This window comes from Giraffa tippelskirchi, chromosome 12 (assembly GCF_054371585.1).
Source record: "Giraffa tippelskirchi isolate mGirTip1 chromosome 12, T2T-mGirTip1v1.2.pri, whole genome shotgun sequence".
NCBI lineage: Eukaryota > Metazoa > Chordata > Mammalia > Artiodactyla > Giraffidae > Giraffa > Giraffa tippelskirchi.
Genome location: NC_137286.1, coordinates 38,078,087 through 38,102,582, shown reverse-complemented (window position 1 = coordinate 38,102,582; position 24,496 = coordinate 38,078,087). Strand labels below are relative to the sequence as shown.

Sequence of the window (24,496 nt, the reverse complement as noted above, 5' to 3'; positions counted from 1 at the left end):
GGACTAATTTCCTTTAGGATTGAGTGGTTTGATCTCCTTGCAGTCCAAAGGACTCTCAAGAGTCTTATCCAGCAGCATAGTTCAAAAGCATCAATTCTTTGGCACTCAGCCTTCTTTATGGTCCAACTCTCACATCTGTACATGACTACTGGAAAAACCATAGCTTTGACTAGATGGACCTTTGTCAGCAAAGTAATGTCTCTGCATTTTTATATGCTATCTAGGTTTGTCATAGCTTTTCTTCCAAGAAGCAAGTGTCTTTTAATTTCATGGCTGCAGTCACCATCTGCAGTGATTTTGAAGCCCAAGAAAATAAAGTCTGTCACTGTTTCCATTGTTTTCCCATCTATTTGCCATGAAGTGATGGGACCGCATGCCATGATCTTAGTTTTCCAAATGTTGAGCTTTAAGCAAGCTTTTTCACTCTCTTCTTTCAGCTTCATCAAGAGGTTCTTTAGTTCCTCTTCACTTTCTGCCATAAGAGTGTGGGGGTGGGGGAAATTTAATAAATTCTTTGTTGTTCTTAACTTTGCTTATGGCTGAAGAAAAGCCAGGAATTCAAAAGGATTAGTTCAGAACCCTAAATCTAACCAAAACTTTCCCCCACATCTAGCTTATTTGGATCAATGCTTAATTCAAAATTCTGGAAGAGAAAAGTGATATCATTGGTGGCACTTTCCTATTGGCAAACTCTGCCTTAGTCTTGCCTTAATTTTCATTCTCTCTTTGAATAGGAGTAATCTTGTTTGTTCATTAGGAGCTCAGTTCGTTGAGGGGAAGGAAATGCACTGAAGAGACTGAATGAAGGCAAGGCCATTTGTTGGCAGCCTCGGGCATCAGCTTGGATTATCCTCTCCTCTGCCAGCAGCGCTGCCTGAGCACTTGAGCAGGCGAATGTGCCCTTCCTTCTTCTAGGGGTTCAGGAATCTGATGGAGAGACAGCCAAGGCATTAGGATAAGGGCATCTTTTAAGAACCCTTTCCTGGAAACTAAGGCGTGTATGGTACTGGTTGGGTTTTTGTAAGGGTACCTTGTGCAGATTTGACCAATAAGCAGTACGCTCTTGTTAAAAGGTCCTACTGCCCTGGATGAAGGTCCTGTTCAGTGTGGGCTGGCTGGGTCTCCAGTCTAACCCTGGATGGAGTCCTGTGGAATGTGGACTGGGTCTCTGCTGTAAACCTGGATGGAGTCCTGTGGAGTGTGGGCTGGGTCTCTGCTCTAACCCTGGATGGAGTCCTGTGGAGTGTGGGCTGGGTCTCTGCTCTAACCCTGGATGATGGGTCTTCTGCTTCCTCCTTGGTTCTTTCCTCTGCGTCTCCTCTCCTCACAGCGAGGGCGGGCTCTGGGCATGCTGAGAGTGCTGGCAGATGGCATGGGCTATGGGCTACATCCTCGGAGTCGTGGATGGGTGTGGAGTCAGCAGGGGGGCAGGGACTACCCTGCAACCAAGAGCCCAGAGCTGCACTTCCATGTGAGTCACTTTTCTGAATCTCTACCATCGTTAAAGTCATTTCATTCCCCAGGCTGATCCGTGAAGTAGGTGTTGTTATTGTGATCCCACTTCACAGATGAGGACACTGAGGAACAGGGAGAGTAAGTATTTTGCCCAGGGCCTCACAGCTAGCAGGTGGCCAAGCCAGGATTCAGAGCCGGGTCCTTGCTCTGCCATCCTTGCCTGGCGCCTCCTCATGTGACCCAGGCTATAGGCTGTCTGTGACTGCAGACATTCGGAAACAACTTCGATGCCTGTCAAGGGCATTGTTAGTAAGTGATGCCACATCTCTCTGAGGCAGTGATGGAAAGATCAGCAGGATGTGTTTTAATGGAAAATCCCAAGTGCAGAATGTGCTGCCAGGTGTGTTGATAAAAGGAACGGGGCAGAATATGTGTTCGTGTTTGCTTGGATAAGAATAAAACACCTCCAGAAGGATGCTCGAGAAACAGGTAGCTAAGTAGCCGTGGACAGAGATGGTGGCTCGGGCAGGCAGGTAGGAGGACTTCCACTCTGCTCCCTCTGTACTTGTAGATTTTGAGCCTTCACGTTTGTTTCGGAAATGTAAATCAAAAGCCTTGAGCCTCAGCTTTTTCACGTTTGCTTCCCCGACTGTATAACCAGTTTGTTTATTTGTTGTTGTTGTTCAGTCAGTAAGTAATGTTCGACTCTTTTCGACCCCGTAGACTGCAGCATGCCAGGCTTCCCTGTCCTTCATCATCTCCTGGAGCTTGCTCAAACTCATGTTCATTGAGTCGGTGATGCCATCCAACCATCTCATCCTCTGTCATCCCCTTCTCCTCCTGCCTTCAATCTTTCCCAGCATCAGGGTCTTTTCCAGTGAGTTGGCTCTTCATGTCAGGTGGCCAGAGTATTGGAGGTTCAGCTTCAGCATCAGTCCTTCCAATGAATATTCATGGTTGATTTCCTTTAGGATTAACTGGTTTGATCTCGTTTTTTTGAAAAAATTATTTATTTGGCTGTTCCTGGTCTTAGTTGCGGCACATAGGATCTTTAGTTGTGGCATATAGGACCTAGTTCTCCGACCAAGGATCAAGCCTGGGCCCCCTTCAAGGGGAGCAGAGAGTGTGGAGTCCTAGCCACTAGACCACCAGGGAAGTCCCTGTTTATAGATTTTTAAACTAAACTTAATTATTTAAAATTCATATATGTGGAAGGTAATATATGCCATGTATTTCTTTTTTTTAAATCAAACCATCCACAAGGGAAAACAATAAAAATGAAGTCTCTCTTCCATTCCTGAACCCCAGCCTCTCCTCCCAGCCTCCCCTCTCAGCATCCCTTCCAGGTCTCCCTGCAAGACAGATCCTCCTGCTGGTTTCTTGGAATTATTTTTCTTGTCAGCTTTATCGAGATATAATTGGCGCGTGGCCTGAGAAGCATAAGGTTACAGCACAGTGACTTACACATAGTGAGAAGTGATTGCTGCAGTCAGTCTCCCTGATACCCACCACGTCCTACAGACACACAAGGAAGGAAAGAAGCTGGTTTCTCCTCGTGACAAGAACTCTTAGGAGCGGTTCCCATGGTTTTTTGATATTGGTTCTGCTCTCCCCGCTCACACACAGGCTGTTCTGATCCCAAGCTTGGAGCGGCCTCCCTTCTCTTGTTTGTCCCACCAAACCTCTGCCTAAAATAAGCATCTAACTTTAGTGATGAGGCCTTTGGTGGGGTTTCTAGAGATATGATAACAAAGCTGAAATAAATCTCAATTCTGATTACAGCTCACAGAGCCCTCATTGCTGCCTGTGGTCACTACGCTCCCCTATGCAATCACTATGCAGTGTTCCTCACTCAGAACCTCACAAGCCCAGAGCTTTGTGGTTGTGAGGTGTAGCTGTCATTTGATCCCTGGGGCTTGAGAATGGACGGTGCTTCCTAGCCCGGCTGTGTTTGCCGCACCTGGGCCCACATGAAGCATTTCCCTGTCACTGTCACTTGCTGTGTTGGGGACTTGGCCTCGGAAAGAGCCACATCCTCTGGAGACATGTCCCAGGGGACAGTCAGCCCAGGATGGGTCCCTTACCTGCTTTAATGCTAGTCAGGCCAGGAGGGCCTGAGCCTGACTTGGGGGGTTTGGTGGCTGCAGCTCTCAAGGGCTGGGCTCTTATCTGGCCAGGATGCTGGATAAAAGAAACCAGTGCTGACCTGTCCCTCGCTGCCTGACAGAACCAGTTCCTGTGGAGTCAGTCCTCTTCTCAGTAAACCCTGTGCAGCTGGGGTGACCAGAGCCCGTTAGCACGAGCCGAGGCTTGTCCCTCGGCAGGTCACACTGGCCCTCGGCCCGCCCTCGGCCCCTCACCTGCACGATGATGACATCAGTGACCCTCCCAACACAGTCGACGGCCCCGAACGCTGGCCACACGTGGTGAGAGAGGGAGGCGGCCTGCAGTCATGTCTACCCCTGCCCTTGTGGGCTGTATTACATCAGTGATCCCACCTGCATGGTGCGGGCTAGGTTCCCCTTCTCCTCACACCTGAGCATATCCAGCTGCCCAGGCCTCGTTCCCTCATAGAGGCAGCATGGTGATCCCTGCTGCTCCGTCCCCCTCCCCACACATGCAGACCAGCGAGGGTCCCAGTCACCTTTCTGTTTCCAAGACCTGCCATCCTGTGACCCAGGGTGGAGACCCTAGCTAGCACGTCGGAACACATGGGACGAGGCTGAGGGCCCACCTGGCCCAGATCCATCCCCTGGATTTTCCCAGACAGGGAGGAAGCTACCCATTGTGGGGGAGGGAGTCGTTTGCGGGGGTGTGCTGCACCACCACCCAAGGAGGGAGAGGTGGCCTGGGCAGGGGGTGAAGAGGGGGGGATGGCCCTGGGCTGGGAGCCCTGCTGTCGGAGGAGGGCTTGGGGCCTGAGCCGGCAGCGCCAGGCACTTCTGGGGGGTGGAGGCCCCTGGCCGGAGCATGTCCTGGGCCTCCCGAGGGCTCTCTGGACTCTGGGTGAGTCTGGATCCGGTGCCTTCCAGGGAAGCTGAGGGAGTGGACCCTCATCCTGTACGGCACCGCCGAGCACCCCTACACCGCCTTCAGCTCCCACCAGTCCCGCTCTCGGATGCTGGAGCTCTCTGCCTCAGAGCTGGAGCCCCCAAGGACCGCTGTGTCGCCGTCCCAGGCCGAGGTTCCAGAGGACGAAGAGGACTACACAGGTATTGAGCCTGCGGCCGGAGGACATGCCTGCTTGTCCGCTCCCCAGCGGCAGGCGGGTTAGGGCTGCCGGTCTCCTCTTGCTCGGGAGTCGTAGTAATGGTGGTTGTTTGCACTCGCAGCTCCTTCCTCCCCCGGCTCTCCTAGTCTTTTACAGACCAGTAAGTATGCTGCAAACCAGTAAGTACTCTACAAATCTTCCTAGGATGGGAATACAGGTTCCCTGTGCCCTACCAGAACGTGGACCTGCCCCTGGCTAGTGGCACTCCTCTGGGGCACCCCCTTTCCTTCAGGGGACCCCCGGCTCCCGGCTCAGCCTCCAGACCCTCTCCCTCATCTGTCTGCTCTCCGTCCTCGTGGCCAGGATGTGGGAAGGCCTGGGGCACTGATGGGAGCCGGGCGTGTGGGCGTGGCCAGGAGTGGTTGGCTTGAAGACTGCGGAGGACCAGGGGGTGGGGTGGGGGGACTGGAGGACGACACGGGACAGGGTCAAGGCCTGATGTCGGGGGAACACTCACAAGCAGCAGGGGTGCCTCCTTGCAAGGGGTCTTCCTGCAGCACCCCTACGGGCAGCCCTGGCTCAGCCTACAATGCTCCGTGCCAAGGGCCTGGCAGCCTAGGCAGCCATGGATGCTCCCAGCACCGGGCCGGGCATGACCTTGTAGGCATACCTGGCTGAAAGCTTTCCTTTCCCTCAGAACCACCCCAGTGATTGTGAAATGTGGAAGCTTTCTGGTTGGGCATATTTTTCTTGGCTAAATATTTCAGCTGCTTGATAAATGATGGGTGAGATCTAAGAATATTGATGCTTTGAGTTATCTAATAGTTTCTGGGAAAAAAATAACAAAATAGAGAATTCCACCAGTACAGATCAAGCATAAATTACAGGTGATTCAATTTTAAATTTCTCCTACTGTGCCTTTAAAATGGAGCATTGAATTATGTATGGACTAATCTGCTCTGTTTCCCTCTGTGATTTATAAACAGTGGCAAGATTCAGTAATTATTAATAAAGGACTGATTCCCTCCCCCATAAAATCTGCTACAGCTCTAACCTCATACTGTCCTGGAATGTCACTCTAACTCTTATGCAGCCCAGGCCACTCAGGAGCCCAACCACGGGGATTAGAGGGGTCTCTGTGGGACTGAGGTGTGTTCCTGAACCTCGGGGAGATTCCCTGGGGTCTTGCATGAGTAGGCAGGCATACCAGTAACAGCAGAAGAACAGGAAGGGGGCCAGGGCAGGAGGGGCATGAAAGGAGGGGAGAGGACTTAGGGGAGGGGGGCCATCTCCTGGGTGCCTGGGGATGCCCTCTGTCACAGACAGACAAGCCTGGGTACAGAAGCTGAGGGAGAAGGAGAGGGACCAAGTGGGGAAGACTGTGAGGTGCAACTGTGACTGGGGACTTTGTGGAGTTTCTCATATAGCTGAGGGGTGAGCTTGAGAGGTAGCCGAGAACTGGGGAGCCTTCTCGGATGCCAAGTTGGTCACACTGATGGTGCATGGGGGGCACTGGGCCCTGTTCATTCCTGGCTCTGGCAGCAGGGGCACCGGGCAGTGCTGTGATGGGGGGTGGACAGGTGCAGGGCCAGCCCTCCTGGAGCCTAGAAGTAAATAAAAAGGGGAGGAGGTAAGTATGGGGACGAGAGGAGGTCCAGCCGCCCGCGGGCAGTAAGGGTCTCTGCAGACGGCTCCCTTGGTGCCCACCTCAAGCCTCACAGTGACATGGAGGCTAGGCTTCTGAGTGGTGAGAATGACAAGGACTGTGAGACTCACTGAATATACCTGGTCCTTCAGGCCTAAGCCCGTAAGGACAGAGCCATTGAGAACCCCTAGCTGCTTTCTAATGTTTGCTCACGTATGTTCTTTATTCTGGATTCACTCCACACAGGAGTCAAGAAAGAGTTTTTAAATAAGCCAGTGTCAGTCCAGCACCTACAGAGGGGTGTCAACTTAAAAAATAGTCTCAACTGAGAAGTTGAGAGTTATGTTTTATTTGAGGGAAACTTTTAGCATTTAAGCCTGGGAGGCAGCATCTCAAGTGATCCTGAGATAACTGCTCTGAGGAGGTGAGGGGGTTAGGAGCCAGGTTATATAGAAGTTTGCAACTAAGGGCAGGTAGTCTGAACATCAAAAAATATTTTTGTGAATTAAAGAAAACCAGATGTCCCAAGTCAAGGAAGTTAGCACTTTTCTGTGTATGAATGAAAATGAATGTGAAAGCGTTAGTTGCTCAGTCATGTCCGACTCTTTGCAACCCTATGGACTGTAGCCCGCCAGGCTCCTCTGTCCCTGGGATTCTCTAGGCAAGAATACCGGAGAGGGTTGCCATTCTCTTCTCCAGGGGATCTTCCCGACCCAGGGATTGAACCCAGGTCTCCTGTGTCTCCTGCATTGCAGGCAGATTCTTTACTGTGTGAACCACCAGGTGAGCCAAGACTCTTGCATCTGTCTTTTGTGTATAGGAAGATATAGGAGTCTGGCTCACTGAAATCACTCCTTCCATGTGCACCTCAGCTGTCTGAGGTCTGTGTCCTGTGCAGTCACATCCTGAGTTCCTCAGGCCTCCCTGTAGGGAGTGGCTGCAGCCCCATGGCTGCCAGATGGCCCAGGTGTTCTCCTCCTTCCTGGGTGCCTTGGAGGGCTGGAGTCGCTGATGACTGTGACCTCCTTGTTTACTGATGGCGCACAAAATGCTCCATTCTCAAGGAGTGGCCGCCATCCTGCTGGCTGCAAAGTTGGGGGGAGAGTGTCATGCTTCCCTGTGGCTGAAGCCCTGGGAGGTGAGACAGAAAGCCAGGGGTCTCTGAGGAATGTTCAGGCTCCTGAAGAGAAGAGGGAAAGGGGACATAAGTGTACCCGCCCAGAAGATGGGTACAGCTGAGCCCAAGGGAACCCAGGTGCTTCTGAGGAGCAGTGGGGGTGGGACCAGGCAGCCCAGCTGGCAGACAGAGTTCAGGAATGATTCCTGGCAGGGATGACCCTCCTGTTGGGCTATTCAGGGTGATCCAGGAAGAGAGCTGCACCAGGGAGGGGACTCACAGATGCAGACTGGAGGACCCTGCTTGGGAGGGTCTCACCACACTCCCTAGCACAAGGCTATCCACCCCTGCCCTGGTGCGGGGCTGGACTTGCCGTCCCTGGACACCCTATCAGGGTTCTGCAGCCCCCACCTAGCATGGGGCTCCCCACTGGGTCCCTAACTAATCTCTCTCCTGCAGAGAGGCCCCAGGGAGAGGGGACTGAGTGCCCCAGGCCTCCCCCAAGGCTTCCCCATCCTGGGACATCTGAGGACATTCTGTGTGTGGACAGGAGGGCACCGGGCTGCCCCAGTATCCTAGTGCCCCTCTCTCTCATGCCTTCTCTCACCCTCAGCCATTCAGCAGGTATTTACTGAGCACCTGCTCTGGGCTGTCCTAACGCCTTTCAAGTGCCAGAAAGTTGGCATCCAACATGCTTACTAGACCAGATCCTGCCTTGTGGAGCTCCATCTCCCAGGCTGGGAAAGAGTGGGGAGTGTGGGCTATCTCCTCCCATCCCTACAGTTCTCCTTAGGGTTAAGAAAGTTATTCTCAACTTCTCACAGGAGGTTTACCTGCCTTGGGGAGAGGTAACCCCAGGCCACAGGTTGTCAGGCCGCTGCGGGGAGGGCTGGATGCCACAAAAGGATGAGCAGACAAGAGTCAGCTCAAATGTGAATTGGTGCCCAAATCCCACAGCTTCCTGGAGCTGAGGGAGAGGGAGGGGTGCCTCATGCCCCCAGACCCTGAGGAGCCGTCTAGCTCATCCCCAGGGATGAGCGCAGCATTAAAAGGGGTTCCTGGTGGGACCCACAGTGAAAACTTTGGAAATGCCAACAACGGTAAACCTTGGGGGAGGAAAGCCAAATACAGCGAGTCTAACACTAGGAAGGTCTGGAGGCCCTTTAAAGAGGAATGAAGGGAACTTTGTGCCCTCAGCAAAGACCCATTGTGGCCGCACAGAGTGAGCCCCTGTGTCTTTCCCTTCTGTCCGTGAAATGCTGGTGACTGGCTAGTCACCTCCTCTTTGCCTCTGAACTTACTCCCCACCCACTCTGACAACTGAAACCTTGTAGAAAGTGGTTGTTTTCTCTTCCAGGGACTTGAAAGCCTTCAAATGCCCCACCAGGCCCCTCCCCACATGGGGAGGCTTTCTGGAGCCACTTCCCAGTGGAGGCATTGGGGGAGGTGGGGAGGAGACGAGAAGGGGGTTCCACCATAGCTCACCCCAGTGGCCAGGTGAGGAGGACACCTGTGGAGGGGCCCTCCAGCCCGAGGGCCAGAACCGAAGAGCTGGTCTCTTCCCTGAAGCACAGGTAGAGGGGAGACTGGGATGGGCCCTGTGGGGTTCCCCCAGTTCCAGCAACACACAAGCTCCCAGAGTTAGAATTTGGGGATGGAGAGAAGGCAGGTGGGGCCACCTCTGAGGGCAAGATGGGGGAGCCAAGCAGGGTTCAGCCCAGACCCACTCAGGCCATGGAGACCTGCCCGGCTTCATCACTGCGTGGGGGTGACAGCATGGTGCACCGTGCTTCTCTCCTTCATTCCTCATCAGAAAGTGACTGCCTGGTCACAGCTGTCCCACATGACTCTGCACTGCCCTTCATGATGGAGATGGGGATGGTGACTGGTCCCCACGTGACTCTGCACTGCCCTTCATGGTGGAGATGGGGATGGTGGTCAGTCCCCTTGTGACTGCACTGTCCTTCATGGTGGAGATGGGGGTGGTGATCGTTCCCCACGTGACTCTGCACTGCCCTTCATGGTGGAGATGGGGTTGATGGTCAGTCCCCTTGTGACTGCACTGTCCTTCATGGTAGAGATGAGGATGGTGACTGGTCCCCATGTGACTCTGCACTGCCCTTCATGGTAGAGATGGGGATGGTGACTGGTCCCCATGTGACTCTGCACTGCCCTTCATGGTGGAGATGGGGATGGTGACTGGTCCCCATGTGACTCTGCACTGCCTTTCATGGTGGAGATGGAGATGGTGACTGGTCCCCATGTGACTCTGCACTGCCTTTCATGGTGGAGATGGGGATGGTGACTGGCCCCCATGTGACTCTGCACTGCCCTTCATGGTGGAGATGGGGGTGGTGACTGGTCCCCATGTGGCCCTGCACTGTCCTTCACGGTGGAGATGGGGATGGTGGCCAGCCCAGCATCATGACCTTGCCACAGGAAGGATGCTAGAATGTCACAGTCCTGGGTCCCTGCCCACTGCTCTCCTGCTTGTCCTCAGGCAGCCCCCATCTCAGGTCATCAAACCCTCTGTTCTCAGCTGAGGCAGGTCCCTACAGGATGGGTGTGTTGGCCCAGCAGGGGCCTGTGGGACCCAGACATGGGTTTCTCGGGGGCTCAACGTGACTGAGACAGCATCTCTGTGGGTGAAAGGAAACGGTTGTTTCTTTAAGGTATGTGCCATCCGGAGTGTGGGGACAAAGGCTGTGATGGCCCCGGTGCAGACCAGTGCTTGAACTGCATCCACTTCAGCCTGGGGAGTGTCAAGACCAGCAGGTAAAGGGCTGGGCTGCAGCTGTGTGTCCCGGCTCCTACATAGGGATTAGCCACAGAACCCGGAAGGGAAAGGTTACATATAGGGTCACAGCCATACACCCTGGAGGGAAGTCACTTTGAGGGTCACAGCCACACACCCTGAAGGGAGGTCACCTGGAGGGTCACTGGTCGAAAAGTTTATGCTTTGCAGCCTTCTGTTCTCATCACATGAATAGCTCGTGACTGAGACAGAGCTCAGAGGCCGTGGGTGGCATTGTGCTACATTCATAAGCTTTTTCTCTCCATTGTGTTAAACAAAAGTGGGTCGTACTGAGCATGGCAGTCGCTTGGAAACTGCAGACAAACATCATCTCCGGGGCCAGTACTGCTGTAAACGTCAGCATAGTCTGCCAAGAACGATGAGTCCCCACTCCTGCGTGTCCAGGCAGGGGTGCCGCCCGCCTGGGGTGACCTCAGTGGCCAGGGCTCTGGCAGGGGAGCTGCTGGGCCCTCATGGTGACCTTAGAGACCCACTTGCTACCTATCAGTGGGCTTCTGCTGGTGCTGGGAGTTCTTCCCAAGGAAGCCACGTGCCCTTCAAGTGCCCCTACCCCTTGGGGAAGCCTTGAAAGGGAAGGGCTCTGGGCTTCCCGTGCAAGCCCTCCCCACTCAACTGCAACAGGAACCTCTAGAGGCAGCTGAGGGGTCCCCTTGCCCGCCCTGGCCCACCCTTGCCTGTGCCCCTGTGCAGGTGGAGACTGGGCCCAGCGGGACGGTCTTCTCCGCGTCTGCCCCCACAGGAAGTGCGTGAGTGCATGCCCCCTGGGCTACTTTGGGGACACCGCAGCCCGCCGCTGCCGCCGGTGCCACAAGGGGTGCGAGACGTGCTCTGGCCGGGGCTCCACACAGTGCCTGACCTGCCGCCGCGGCTTCTACCTCCATCAGGAGGTGAACTGTGTGACCCTCTGTCCCGCTGGATTTTATGCTGATGAAAGTAAGTGCATGTCTGTTCCTGGGCCTGGGATAGGAGTCAGTCCCTTCGGGGCAGGGTCCCCTCTCCTGAAAGAACTGTCCACTCGAGGCTGGGGTCCCCTGCTGGGAAAGCTGTCCCCTTGGGGCTGGGGTTCCCTGTCCTGAGAAAACTGTCCCTTGGGGTCCCCTCTCCTGTGAGAACTGTCCCTTGGTTCCTTTCTCCTGAGAGAACTGTCCCCTCAGGGCTGGCTCTCCTCTCCTGGGAGAATTGCCCTGGCCCTCTGCTTCCTGTGTACAAGGACCTTTCACGGGAGGGAGTGGGGAGGAAGGGGGAAGTCACAGCCCTCGGACCCTGGTAGTGGACAGCGGTTCACATGGAGCCTGGCCAAGATGGTTCAATGTGACACAGAGATGGAGCCCCTGGAGCCAGGGCTGTCGTGTGTGCGGGTCAGTGTCCACTGTGGAGGTTGGACAAGAGGTGACCTGAGCCAGGGGCCTTCAGGCTCACTGATTTCAGACACTCAGATGGAAAGGCCTCCGAGGATCCTACAGCTTGTCCTGGAGCATCGAGTGTGAGCATGGGGTTTGGGGGGGTGGGGAGCACAGACCCCACCACCACCACCCCCACTCCCATCAGCGGCTCGCGGCTTTGGTGGTTTAGACGCTGGGCTGAAGTTGTGGTTGCAAGTGGGGAGGTTTTGGGCCTCTGTGAATGAGGAGAGCCTGCTGTTGAGTGTGACTGGGCTCAGGAAGACAGTGGAGGGCAGAGGGGGGCAGGGTTGGGCCATGCACCTCACAGTGACCAGGCTCCCATGAGCTAGGCAACCCTGCCCTCACCCTGCCGAGGGGAGGAAGCTGAGCAAGGCAAGAAGGCCCAGCTGCGATGACCCAGGAGGGTGTGAGCTCAGCGCAACACCAGCGTCCTGCTGCCCTGCCCATCCTGGGGAGCAGGGTGGACGGCCCCAGGGCCAATGGCTCACCATCTACCCCCCACACCCTGGAGGAGAGCGCAGAGACGGTCTGGGTTAAATCAATGGAGACAGTTCTCAGATGGCATGTTGGCTATGGTGCAGATGGCAGGCCTTCCCAGAGCGCGTGTCTGGCCCGGGCCTGTAGGAGACCCTGTCACACCCCACTGTCACTGCTTTTGGGAGGAGCCAGGTGGTCTTTAAGGATGTTTACAGCTGTGGAATGACCACCCTCTTCAGAGGGGACGGAGAGTCAGGCAAGACAGGCTTCACAGGCTTTGCAGATTCCTGAATGGGGGCCGGGTTGGATGCGCCTCCATTCCTACTCCCCACCCTGCCCCGATGCCTCGTCCCCCCAGACGTGCTCTCTGAGCCCCTGCAGCATATATGATGCTGCCTGCGGGCCCTGGGGAGGACGCCCTGAGGTGTAGTGGCCAAGGTGCCAGGATGAGTGACCTGGACAATCACCAAGACCCGGGGCTTCCTCTTCGAGGTGTGGCAGGTGTTGAGCTTTGTGTCTGACCCCTGTGAAGACCCTGTGTAGGGTTGAGGGGCTCAGGGGCTCCTGTGGCCCCACCTGTCTCACTCAGGAAGACCAGCCCCACCTGTCTCACTCAGGAAGACCGGCCCCTCCGGAAATTGCTCGGCTGCCTCCAGTCCCCAAGGAGAGAGCTAAGGGCCCCCTCCAGGCCTTAAGGTGACCTGAGGACTTGAGTTTACTCCAGAAAAGGGGTGCAAGGCCTGCAACCCAACCCCCGGGCACATGATCCCCACGTGGCTCCGGCTGTTCTGTCATCACATCGCCCTGTTCCATCAGTCAGCCCGTCTTGAGACTCTTCACTCCTGTTGGCCCGAGCTTGACCTACATCCACTCTTCTCACCCTTCTCTTTTCCTCCTCTCACTTTTCTCCAGGTCAGAAAAACTGCCTTAAATGCCACCCAAGCTGTAAAAAGTGCATTGATGAGCCAGAGAAGTGTACTGTCTGTAAAGAAGGATTCAGGTAAGACCCTCCTGTCAGGCGTGGCCACAGTGTACACTGGTTTTAGTGTCTGTTGTCGATTTACACTTTTTCCTAAAAGCTAAAATTTCAGAGGCCCAAAGGCTTTCAGGATAAAGATTCCAAGTCAAAATCAGATCTGCACTTAGAGCTTGTTTAGGATAGAAAGTCGGAGGATGAGGAAGGTCTCTAGTCTGAGGCAGCATTTGGGGAATCAGTCAAAGCTGATCTGCTGATGGAAAGTGGGACTGGATGCTGGAGGGTGGGAGACCAGCTCCTTTCTCAGGCCCCGAACCCCACCCACCTGTCTCCCTCCTGGTCTGGACACGGGGTTCCTCCCTCTGCCCCGTCGCCCAGCCTTCTCTGTCTCACAGCACTCGTGTCTCCTTCCAGGGAGCTCTCCTGTAAACATCTTACTGTTTCCTGTAAAACACCTTACTGGATTAAAGGTTTTTATGGGAATATTTTTGAAATGTTGGTTTAGCCCATTTCATGCCACCAAATTATATACCACTTGCTCCTTGAAGTCACTTTCTAGAAGCTTAGAAGTCGTTCTGTTAGGAATCATGCTGCAGGCCTTCCCGCAGTCTGGTCTCAGACCAGGGTCTGCGCTTGAAGAAAGAAAGAGACAAGAGGTGGTCCTTGAGGGCAGCTCCGCCCCCCTCACGCTGCAGCGAGGGGACAGGGTGGGGCAAGAGGTCTTGTTAAAACACAGGTGTTGACCCAGCCGCTCTGTGACTCTCAGCATGTCTCACCAGGCCAGGGGACAAGGTTACTGGTCCCGTGGCCCACCTACCCCCGCCCACCTTCCACCACCCGAATGCCCGCTGTGAGGGGAACCCCCCACAGGGTTGAGTTCTTGTGCAGCAAGGAGTGAAGGAAGGAAGCTTAATGAGTATTTTATTCCAACAGCTCTCACCGTTTAATCTTTATCGCAGTTACTAACGGGGAGAGGAACAATCTTCCCAGCAGCACAGCTGAGCTTTCCTGAGCCCTGAGCTTCCTCTGATCACTTCCAGATCAGGGGATTGGAGCGAAGAGGTGTTCCAGGGAGCCAGGGAGGGAAGGGAACACGACCCCAGAGTCGCAGGTCACCCCCATTCTCATCTGAGCCTGGGAGTCACAGCTCACAGGCCTGTCAGGTCCCAGGAATGGATTTTATTTCAAGTTCATTGTGAAACATGGAAAGTTTCAGGCAAGGGCAAGGCTAGAACCCATCAAGTTTCAAGGTGATTGTTGCTGCCAGCCCCTCTCCCGCATTACAGACGCTGCGCCCTGGGAGACCAAGCCATCGGGATGACTCCCCCACCCCCTCAGGCCTCGGATTCCATAGTGGCTGGTGTGAGAAAGCGCACAGAACGCAACCCCTCGCAGGGGGACAAGGCCCCCAAAAGGCCTGAGCATCCCTCCCAGCCACTTTCCTGAGCTCAGACCCTGAAGTGACACCAACACCTGTGTTCTAGCACCTCTCATCTCCTCTCAGGAAAGACGTTGAGGGCAAATCCTAATGCAGTCAGAGTTTCAGAAAGGATGTGAAAATCTGCCTTTTTCCCTGTTCACCAGCCTTGCCCGGGGCAGCTGCATTCCAGACTGTGAGCCAGGCACCTACTTTGACTCTGAGCTCATCCGATGTGGGGAGTGCCATCATACCTGCCGGACCTGCGTGGGTGAGTTCATGCCTACTCCCCAGGCCGGTGCTTGGGTGGAGGACCTGAAACCCAGAAAGCGCTGGCACTTAGGGCTCTGTGGGTGGATGTTGCAGCATTGAGTCCGGGAGGAGGGAGAGTGACTAACAGACACAGAGGTTCAGTTTGGGAAGATGAAAACATTTGGGGCATGGATGGTGGTGGTAATGGCTGCACAACTGTGTGAATCTCCTTAATGCCACTGACCATCAGGCCAGACCAGATATTTTTTATGGTGTACTCTACCCTAGTTTTTCTGAGCATGCCCAAGACAACATATGAAAGACACAGGTGTACTATAATATTGTGTTGCTACTCACTCAGTCGTGTCCGACTCTTTGCGACCCTATGGACTGTAGCCCACCAGATTCCTCTGTCCATGGGGTTCTCCAGGCAGGAATACTAGAGTGAGTTGTCATTCCCTTCTCCAGGGAATCTTCCCAACCCAGGGATTAAACTCACGCCTCCTGCATCTCCTGCATTGGCAGGTAGACTCTTCACTGTCTGAGCCACCAGGGAAGCCCTAATGCCACTGAACTATATGTTAAGTGGTCGATACGGTAAATTTTACATTGTGTACATTTGACCACAATTTTTAAAAATTAAAAAAAGAAAAACCACAAGGGCTCACATCCCAGCGTTAGGAGTGCCGCCAGGCAGGGCAAGTGCCTGAGGTTCAAGTCCTAAAGATTCAAGAGTCATCGGGAAGAGACAGGGTAAGTTCTGAGTGTGAAAAGACATAGCCTTAGTTCCTGGGCCTGTCTTACCTTAAACACTCACTCACAGAGGAAAGGCTTCCGTAAGGGGAGTGTGTGTACTGTAGTCCCTACAGGGATGATGGCAGAGCTGTCATCCAGGTGCAGATTCTGTGCAGAATCTGAGAGTGATTGTTTTGTCGGCTCGTGCTGCAGAGCTGTGTGCAGCGGACGATGCCGCACATCGGGTTTGCAGCCCATGTACATTTCTGGTTGAATCTTTTCCTCTGACCCTCCTTCCCAACCCAGCACCGGGGTCCTTGTTCTAGGAAACCCACATTGAGTGGAGCTTTTGCTGCAGAAAGGGTGTCAGGATGAGCTCTCCACTAAGGATGTAATGTGGGTCCCACCAGGATAGGGTAACCTCCCAGGGCGGACATGCCATGGCCAAGGCCATAAACTCAAGGCCTCTGGAGCGAACCATGCCTCCCCAGGGCCCCTCTGAGATAGCCTCCCAAGAAGGCCGGGGCTTGTTGGGCAGCCCTTCTGTCGTTTGCCTTGATGCCTGTCAACGTTGGTTCTGTGTCTCTGACTCAGTGTTTAGCCCAGATTGATAAAGGAACATCACTGATGTCACTTATTCAAGTGTCACAGTCTGTTGAGTCCATAACACCCAGCCAGGCATGTGTCTTTATAGCACTTTTGCTCATTCAATGCAGTTTCCTTTCTTGGCACCCGCACACTGCCTGCTGGTGGATGGCTTTATAGTCACTTGTGGGTTCTCTCACCCAGCTCAGCCACCTGTCACTTCAGGGGCCCGGCTGTCCCAGGGCTGCCCTGCGCCCACGCCTGCCTGCCCAGGTGCCCTCTACGCTCTGGGATGTGTACACCCACCCCGGCTGATGCGGATAGAGGGACCCTGCCTCCAGCTCTGAGTCTCAGAAGGCCCCTCACTGCTGGTCAGGGTCCCTGTCCGGAGCCTCAGGAGGCCCAAGCCACCTGGCCTTCCCCTTCTGCTCTCACTCAGGGGGCCCCTGCTGCCCTGCCTGTGAGGGCCCTGGGCACCGTGTGGGGAGGTTCGAGTACACAGGAGCTTGGGGGTATCTGTCCCCACCCCAGGCGGCGGGGACCCCAGGACAGTCAATCCGTATCCCAGAGCCTCTGAGGAGGCTGGGATCCCTGGGGTGCCCATCTGTCTCAGTGGGTGCAGGAGACCCGGCTCTGTTTCCAGCACTTGTTGTGGTAGAAGATCCAGAATGGATAAGGTACTGTCTTAACTGTGCCGAGGCACACACCTTGGCAGGGCCTCCACCCACCCAGGGCTTTCTTCCAGCCCCAGCTGAGCATATCTCACCCGCTTTGTGTTTAGTAAATTGAGCATTAAAGCAGGAGCAGACCATTGCAGATGCTGGGGAATGGCCCAGGTGGTAGGATGGGGCGGCTGGGTTCAATGGGGAGCCACCAACGCACACGCTCCTTGGCGATAAGCGGGGACTGAAGGAGCGGGGCACAGGAGCAGCCCTCAGTCCAGAAGGACGTGGACCAGGCCCTCTTGTAGGGAGGCTCTCCCACTACACCCCAGCTGCAGGGGGACAACGTGCCATGCAGACCCGGGCAGTGGGCACCTGTCCCTCACGAAGGCCCATCACTCTTGGGCTCCCACTTCTGCCTCCCCCCCATCCCCCAGGTGCTCAGAACCCCCTCCAGGCCAGCAGCTATGGTTCTGAGACACAATACCAACCGGTGGAGCACGGAGCCGTCTGCAGGGGTTCTCCCTAGACTCAGGCACGAGGCCCTCAAGTCCACAAGGTCCACAAGTCACTCCTTTGAAGACGACTGAACACCTCAGCCTAAGCTGCCAGGCCTCCAGCCTAGGCCAGACCCCAGCCAAAGTGGGGGGAGGTTCAGTGAGGGGCACATCCGAGACAGGTGCTCCCCACTCTTGACCCTCTGCGCCATCAGCCTGTGGCCTCCTGGCCACCTTTGACACCCTGTGAGGTGCTTTCGGGAGATTTGGCACAGAGTGGATACCTGGCACTCACTTGCTATTGGTGTGAATGGTGAGGAGGTGGGCAGACAGACGGACAGCATGGTCTCTTCAGTCTGGGCCACACCGGCCCCACGCTGACGAGCCCTGTTGAATTGAGCTGCAGGTTTTCCTTCATGACTCTTGATCCTTCGTTCAGAGCCTTTGCCTCTTCTGTCCCCACACCCCACCCCATGAGCCCAAGTGGCTTTTTCTCTGTTGAAATTGTCCTGATCCTTCACACCACATCTCTGTCAGCCCCAGGCCCCCCACCTCCTCTTTCCATTGAGTGAGTTATTCCAAGATCCGTGAGTTATTTTACTTTTTTTTTTTTTTTTTTTACTACATCTCTGAAATCCAGCGTGTAAGTTTGTGTCGTCAGGCCCCATTTTGAGTTCAAGGCTACACCCAGCTGCCCTAGCCCAAACCAGGCCAGGCCTGTTGGGAAAGGAGGCCCTTAGAATCAGGCTGATGGACATGGCTGGGGCCGGGGGAGTGCGCTGAGCTTGGCATATAAGGCCCACTTCCCAGGAGTGGGCAAGGGGGCCAGTGCACATGTGGTGGGCACCAGTTGGTGGGGGGGGGGGTTCTAGCTGCGGGGGAAGCCTTTTGGGGCATCCAAACAGGACCTGTATCTCAGGCAAGGCCGCAGATCTGCGACACACAGCGGATGGTGGGTGGTCCCTGACCTCTGCTCTCTCCCTGTGCCCCTCAGGGCCCAGCAGAGAGGAGTGCATTCACTGTGCCCCGGGCTTCCACTTCCAAGACTGGAGATGCGTGCCGGCCTGTGGTGAGGGCTTCTACGCAGAGGACATGCCAGGGCTGCCCCACAAGGTGTGCCGCAGGTATGTGCCTCCTCCAGGCAGTCCTCCCGGCCCGGCCCCAGACGGCCAGTGCCCACAGACAAGGGGCCAGGTCTGGTGCCCGCTCCAAGGAGCCCTCCCAGCCCAGCCCCAGATGGCTGGGCATGTTGCCTGAGGAGGAGGGACGAGGTCTGGAGGCCCCTGTCTCAGGGACTGGAGTAGGGTTCACTTTCTGAGTATCTGTTGAGACCTACCACCATAGACCACAGTGAGCTCACTCTGTGTCGTTAAGGAAACCACCTGATGGGTTTGCTTAGATTCTAAATTAGATAACTGAGAGAAAAAGACAAAGTGCTGACAGCCTCCTCATTCTAAAGCCGTTTGCAGCCCCTGCAGTGATGCCATAAGCCTTCCTGGTCTCCTTTTCCACTCCTCCTGTGTGTCTGCACAGTGCCTCATCCTCATCTGGGGACTCTGGTCATCATGGGTCATGGGCAGTGATGAGAGGCCATTTGCTTGGTGTCCTCCTGTCCTGCTGCGTGCTGCCTCATGCCAGGCTTCGTGACCTAAGCCCAGGAGCAGGGCAGAGCAGCCCGCCTCGTCCAGGGTGAGAATGACCATGAGGAGTCTACAGGTGACCTTGAAGACCTTGACCTTGAGCCTGAAATAGACTCAAAACAAGGGAGCCCAACCATACCCCATCTTCCAGCTCACAGCTGAGGACCCACAGGGGATCTTCAAGCCCCTCAGGATATGTTTGAGAACTGTTCCAGATTGTAACCTATCCTCTTAAAACAAAACCCAAGCAACCAAACATAAAACAGGAACACCAACCACTCTGTGGTAAGCCAGTGAGAGACAACCCAGTCCTTACCAGTGAGATACCACCCAGTCCTTGCATTTGTAGGACCCACACAGGAGGGTTGGGGTTTCAGCCCTTCTGCCCAGCTGCCTTCACCCGGCCTGGCCAAGTCCATGCAGGCCCCTTGACACCAGCGTCTGAAGTCAACCTTGATTTTAACTCGCTAACTCTTTCTAGGGCAGCAGCCCAGGGACTACACGTTCTGTAGTGATAACAGTCTCATTTGTCAGACACCCTGGACCCCTGGGGGTGCAGGGTGCTCCCACACTGTGAGATCTCTCAGCCCCAGGAAAGCTCCTCCTGGGCTACAGAAGCCAGAGCTCCTTGGGTGCTCTCCCCTATGGGAGATGAGGCTTTCAGCCCAGAGCGGGGTCCAGTGCTGAGGCCGACACAGCAGGTCTAGGAGGTGCATCCCAGGAAGAGACCTGCATGAGGCACCAAGGTGGTGGATGCTGGCATTGCAGAAAATTTCCTCCTCCTGACCCCCTGGCTCTGAAGACCCCTCTGTGTGGCTCCCCCGGGAGGACGGACTGCCTTGGTCCCCTGGCTCTTCAGGGCCTCTCCCCACTTGGGCAGCAGCAGCTCCCAGGGAGCCTGGCTCCCCAAGGCCCTCAGTCTGGTGCAAGCCAGGCCCATTCCCGGGGAGGATGGATGGGCAGGTTCGAGGGGCAGGGCCCAGCTAGCTGGGCTGGAGCCTGAGCACTGAGGAGACCCATGAAGCCGAGACACAGGGCTGAGAGTGAGAACAGTCCACACTGTACTTCAGAAGAGGTCCGGACACCCCAAGACTTAGGAAGAAGACCTGAAAGAGGAGTAAGAACCTCTTTGGAGACAGAGCAACTCAGGGGGCGGGCGGTACTTGCCTGAGGGGGTGCTAGCCTCACCCTCCTGGCCTTCCCACCACGCTCCCGGCCCGGCCCGGCCTCTCCAGGTTCACTGTTGGGGCAGGACTCGGGCCAGCCTCTGCCATCTGACAGTCACCAGAGCAGCCTGAAGACGCAGGTGGGCGGTGGCCCTGGCAGTGGGGGAGGGCAGTGGGGCTGCAGTGGGTACCGCCCTGCAGAGGTGGAGGACATACATAGTCGCAGGGGTCTCTGGGGGTGAGGTAGTGGGTGGGGGACTGACTGGAGGTGGCCCCTGTCCTAAGCAAGGAGCTGCCCCATGGGGCAGGCCCAGGCCTGGCTGAGCTGCCTCCTGCCCGCCACCCCACCTGCCTATCTGAGCCCGCTCCCGGGCCTGCTGGGCCTGCGGCAAGGCGGGTCTGAAGAGAGCTGGTGCCTGGAATGGAGCTAGACCGGAGAGGCAGCGGGCAGGCGAGGTCTGTGCGTGGCCCAGAGCAAGTCAGCGTTGGCCAGCTCTCCTGAGGGGCCTGACGGTGAGCCCTGTAGGTTGGGCCAACCGTCCAGTCTCTGGAGCAGCTGCTTGTCCCCAGCACTGCAGCCCAGCCACAGCTGGACGCAGATGGACAAGACAGGTCCCAGCAAAGCTGCTGATGTGGCCTGAGGCCAGAGTGTGCTGACCCCCAAGGTCACGGTGCTCCAATGGCAGTAGTTCAGGGTCCCGTCTCCTGGACAGGACTGAGAGGGCACCCCCAGCCCTGTCCCCGGAGGTGAGGCCGACCTCATTGCAAAGGAGGCTGAGCCTGACGAGCATGCCCCAGCGGCTCCTGGGTCCTCTCTGTCACACGGGTGACAGAGGTCAGACAGGAGGAGAGACCACCGTGGGGGCAGGGGTACTGCCAGGGGCTCTGCGGGAGGGCAGGCAGGCCGGCCAGAGGGCTGGCCGGGAAGGGCCAGAGTGGTGGGGCCCCTCCCCATCGGGAACCCGTGTCCCCACAGGTGTGACGAGAGCTGCCTGAGCTGTGAAGGCTCCAGCAGGAACTGCAGCCGGTGTAAAGCAGGCTTCACACAGCTGGGAACCTCGTGCATCACCAACCACACATGCAGCAATGGTGAGTGGGCATCGGCTGGACCCAAGCCCCTCGGCTGCCCGGCCAAAGAGAAAGGGAGAGAGGGGCAGGGACCACAGGCTGTCCCTGGGCTGCTCCTTCCCTCCAGGCCCCTCACACTGACCAGAGAGGATCCCAGCAGCCACCCCACTACTGCGGGTCAGTCCAAGTGACTCTTAGGAATGATTCGGATGTTGTCCCCACTCTCACGCCAGTAGCCCCAGGTGGCTTGGGTGTGGTGGCATGCATTAGGAGAGGCCCGCATGTTCCGCAGGAAGGATCTGTGTGTGTGCTGTGGGAGAGCCCCGGGCCTCTGGTCAACTGGGAGGCGAGGAGAGGTTGTGAAAGAGGGAACTCAGAGACCAGGTTGGGGGTTCCAGGCAAGAGGAAGGGTTGACACAGAACTCTGGGCTGGAGACCAGGGCAGAGGCTGTGGGCAGACGTGCCGTGATGAGGAGCCACCATGGCTCAGGAACATAGGGATGAGCAACCTGAAGCTATATTTGGGCGCTGAGAGCTTGCTGGCACGCTGGAGGGGGAGCTGGCAGCACCACGAGGTCCCTGAGCATGGAGCTGGCAGCAGCCTGGGCCTGGCAGAGTGTGAAGCCCCCAGAGAGAGCCCGGGCATGCCCTGAAGACCACGAAGTGGCCTCTTGCCTTGGAGCTCTGTGGTTTCCTTGGCTTGGAGATTCGTGTTCCTTCAAGGCCAGGAAGCGCTTACTTCAGGAAGCCACCTCCTCGGGTGAGGTCCCAGCCCCAGAAAGTGAGGCTGTCCCTGCCCCATGAATGCAGGTCCCCAGAGGCCAGCTGCCGGGGGAAGGGCTGGCCTCGGTGGCTTGGCTCTTCCCCTCCCTCAGCCATTCCGGGTGCCCTGATGAACCTCTTCCTCTCATTATCCTTCCTCCCCCACTGGGGCATCCCCAGCATCACGCAGCAGCCCCCACCTTGCCCCCACCAGGTCTGACCCCTCTCCCTCCCACATCCAGAAAGAGGAACAGTGACCACGGAGGGCTGCCCGCACAGCCTGGCGTCCCCAGACTCTGCCCGTCCCCTCCCCTCCAACCCGTCTCCTCCCCTCCAACCCGTCTCCTCCCCCATCCGCCCTCATCTCCAGGCTCAGCTCCAGCCCCGGCCTCACCAGGCTGGCCACCTGTCACTGCAGGGGTGACGGCAGACAGCTGCCTTCCGGAGTGGGGAGCTGGGAGCAGCCATGTCTGGCCCCCACATCTGACCTGTCCCTCCTTTCTCCTTTGGGGGAACCCAGCTGATGAGACGTTCTGCGAGATGGTCAAATCCAACCGGCTCTGTGAACGGAAGCTCTTCATCCAATTCTGCTGCCGCACGTGCCTCCTGGCCGGGTAGGGGCACCCGGCCCCCGCACAGGGCAGGGCCCCTCCCGTCATCCGTCTGTCTGTCCACCTTTTTCCAGGCTGTCGGCCAGAGCCTGTTTCAGGGATGGCGCCCCCATCTGGCAGCTTCATCTCACTAGGAGCAAGGTCCTTCCTGGCGACTCTGGGCACCCAGGCCAGGTGGGGGCAGGGGGTGCCTGGAGGAGGTGTCCCGGGAGCGGCGATACCCACTTAACAACCCCTCGCTGGCTGCATTCTGGCCAAGTCACAGCAGGAGTGGAGTAAACTCCGGGGATCCACAGCTCCTGGGACCATGCATTCACTGAATCTCCAAGACCAAAGCAGAAAGGCTGGCCATGTGGCCCTGAGCAGCACCCTCCTCCCTGTGCTTCCGTGCCGCCCGCAGAGCCCTGGCTTTGCCCCACGAGGAAGAGCCTGGGGCACGCCTGCTTCTCTGCCAGCTGCCGTCTGGGAGGCGGTTTGTCAGACTCAACAGAACAGATCTGGGACCATAAAACCTGTGACCACTGGAGATAGAGCATCTGTTTCTACATGGTCAGTGACTTCGGAAACCACAGCCATGGCTTAGAAAGTCACGTCCCACTGGAGATGGAGAGACCCTCCTTTATCCGCAGCCCTCTCCTCTGAGTGGGCCAAGGGCCCCAGGTCACTGTGTCCCATCTGCGCCTCTGCGAGTCTCATGGCCCCAACGGTCACCTCTACCTAATGGAAGGTAGCCCCAACAAGCAAGCAGTTCTTCCTACCAAGATGCAAGCCTGTCCGTGAATCGCTGGTTGTCAGTCACTTACTTCCCTTCCGTGGAGCTGCTCTGAAAGCCCGTGGGCCCTGCTTTTCAGGACACCTGTCTTAAGGTGGGCTCGCCTGTGTCTGTGTTTGCTGTGAGCCTATCGACACGGTTGGATTTACTTCTGCCAAACCTGTGTGGGCATTTTATAAGCTACATGTTCTAATTTTTACCAATGTTAATTATTTTGACAAATATTTCATATATTTTCATTGATATGCACAGATCTGCTTGATGAAGTCCCTATAATATGGGAATTAACATTTGCCTTAAATTTTTCTCAAGCTCGTTCTCCATTTTGGTCCTGCTCCCCTCTGTGACTGTAACGCCTTTGATGAGCCACCGGTCAGCTGGGGGGAACCCAGCTGTTGTTGATTGAATCCACAACTCCAAAAAAGAAATTCACAAGGCAGACACGGTGTTAACCCTAAATTAATAAAAGAGTTAACATTCCATGGCAGAGGAGCCTGTGTTTCTTTCTAAGGCACAACGTTTAAATATGGGCACTGGCCAGCATAAGAGATGACTTTACATGTGGTTTTATTGCAAGGTCTTGGAGCCTTAACAAATGATGCTACAGCAAAGTCGTGAGAGACACAGCCCCAGCTCCAGGGTGTCGTCAGGCAAACAGACCCACTTCGGGGCAGGGGAGGGAGGGGCTAGTTGTAGGGATTCCTCCTTTCTGTCCCTGGGGAGCCCAGATGGCAAGTGTCTTCACTTGGATCTACGAGTGTCGTTTAGTTAGGTTGCAGCTTGTCTTCCGCATAGTGGCCGGAAGCCGCAGGCCCGTGGGCTCCGCACTGTGGGGGTTTCACTCTGGCCTCTCTGTGAGGTAGGGGTTGTCCTTACCAGAAGTCCTTCAGCTGCAGATAAAGGAAATCCACCACCTGGAACTGACTCAGGAAGAAACAAGTGGGTGAGGGGCGTTGTTCTGGGATTCCAGGGTTGTCTTGGGATCTCAGGAGAGCTGCTGCTGGCCCTCAGGAGCCCATGTCCTCTGGACCCTCTCTGGGGGACCACAGCACCTCCTCTCACTGCATGTGATGGGACAAATGACAGGCAGGACCACACACAGCTCCCAAGAAAACTGGTGCCAGGCCTGCCCCTTGGGGGTTCTGAGTCTGCTGTGGGCCTGTGTCACCTGCCCCTCGTCTTGGTTTGCCGGGTGCCCCCAGCTCTGCCCACAAGGACAGGCTTTCCAGT

General features: G+C 56.1%; 1 protein-coding gene across 16 annotated transcripts in view; it reads left to right on the top strand.

The window, feature by feature from the left end:
* The window catches only part of PCSK6 (proprotein convertase subtilisin/kexin type 6), a 208,113-nt gene extending 184,367 nt beyond the window's left edge, over nucleotides 1–23,746 (top strand). For 5 of the 16 annotated variants that reach the window (XM_081546616.1, XM_081546614.1, XM_081546621.1 and 2 more), the window contains 8 exons: nucleotides 4,488–4,667; nucleotides 10,101–10,203; nucleotides 10,983–11,176; nucleotides 13,036–13,123; nucleotides 14,684–14,787; nucleotides 18,242–18,371; nucleotides 21,030–21,142; nucleotides 22,404–23,746. In XM_081546616.1, coding sequence (XP_081402742.1) covers nucleotides 4,488–4,667; nucleotides 10,101–10,203; nucleotides 10,983–11,176; nucleotides 13,036–13,123; nucleotides 14,684–14,787; nucleotides 18,242–18,371; nucleotides 21,030–21,142; nucleotides 22,404–22,501 — 1,010 coding nt within the window. In that variant the 3' untranslated portion in view covers nucleotides 22,502–23,746. Of the gene's footprint in view, nucleotides 1–4,487; nucleotides 4,668–4,787; nucleotides 4,827–10,100; nucleotides 10,204–10,982; nucleotides 11,177–13,035; nucleotides 13,124–14,683; nucleotides 14,788–18,241; nucleotides 18,372–21,029; nucleotides 21,143–21,561; nucleotides 21,882–22,403 lie in introns of all 16 variants that reach the window. The other 11 variants (XR_014070285.1, XR_014070290.1, XR_014070289.1 and 8 more) reach the window with 7 other exon arrangements.
* The last annotated feature ends 750 nt before the right edge of the window (nucleotides 23,747–24,496 follow it).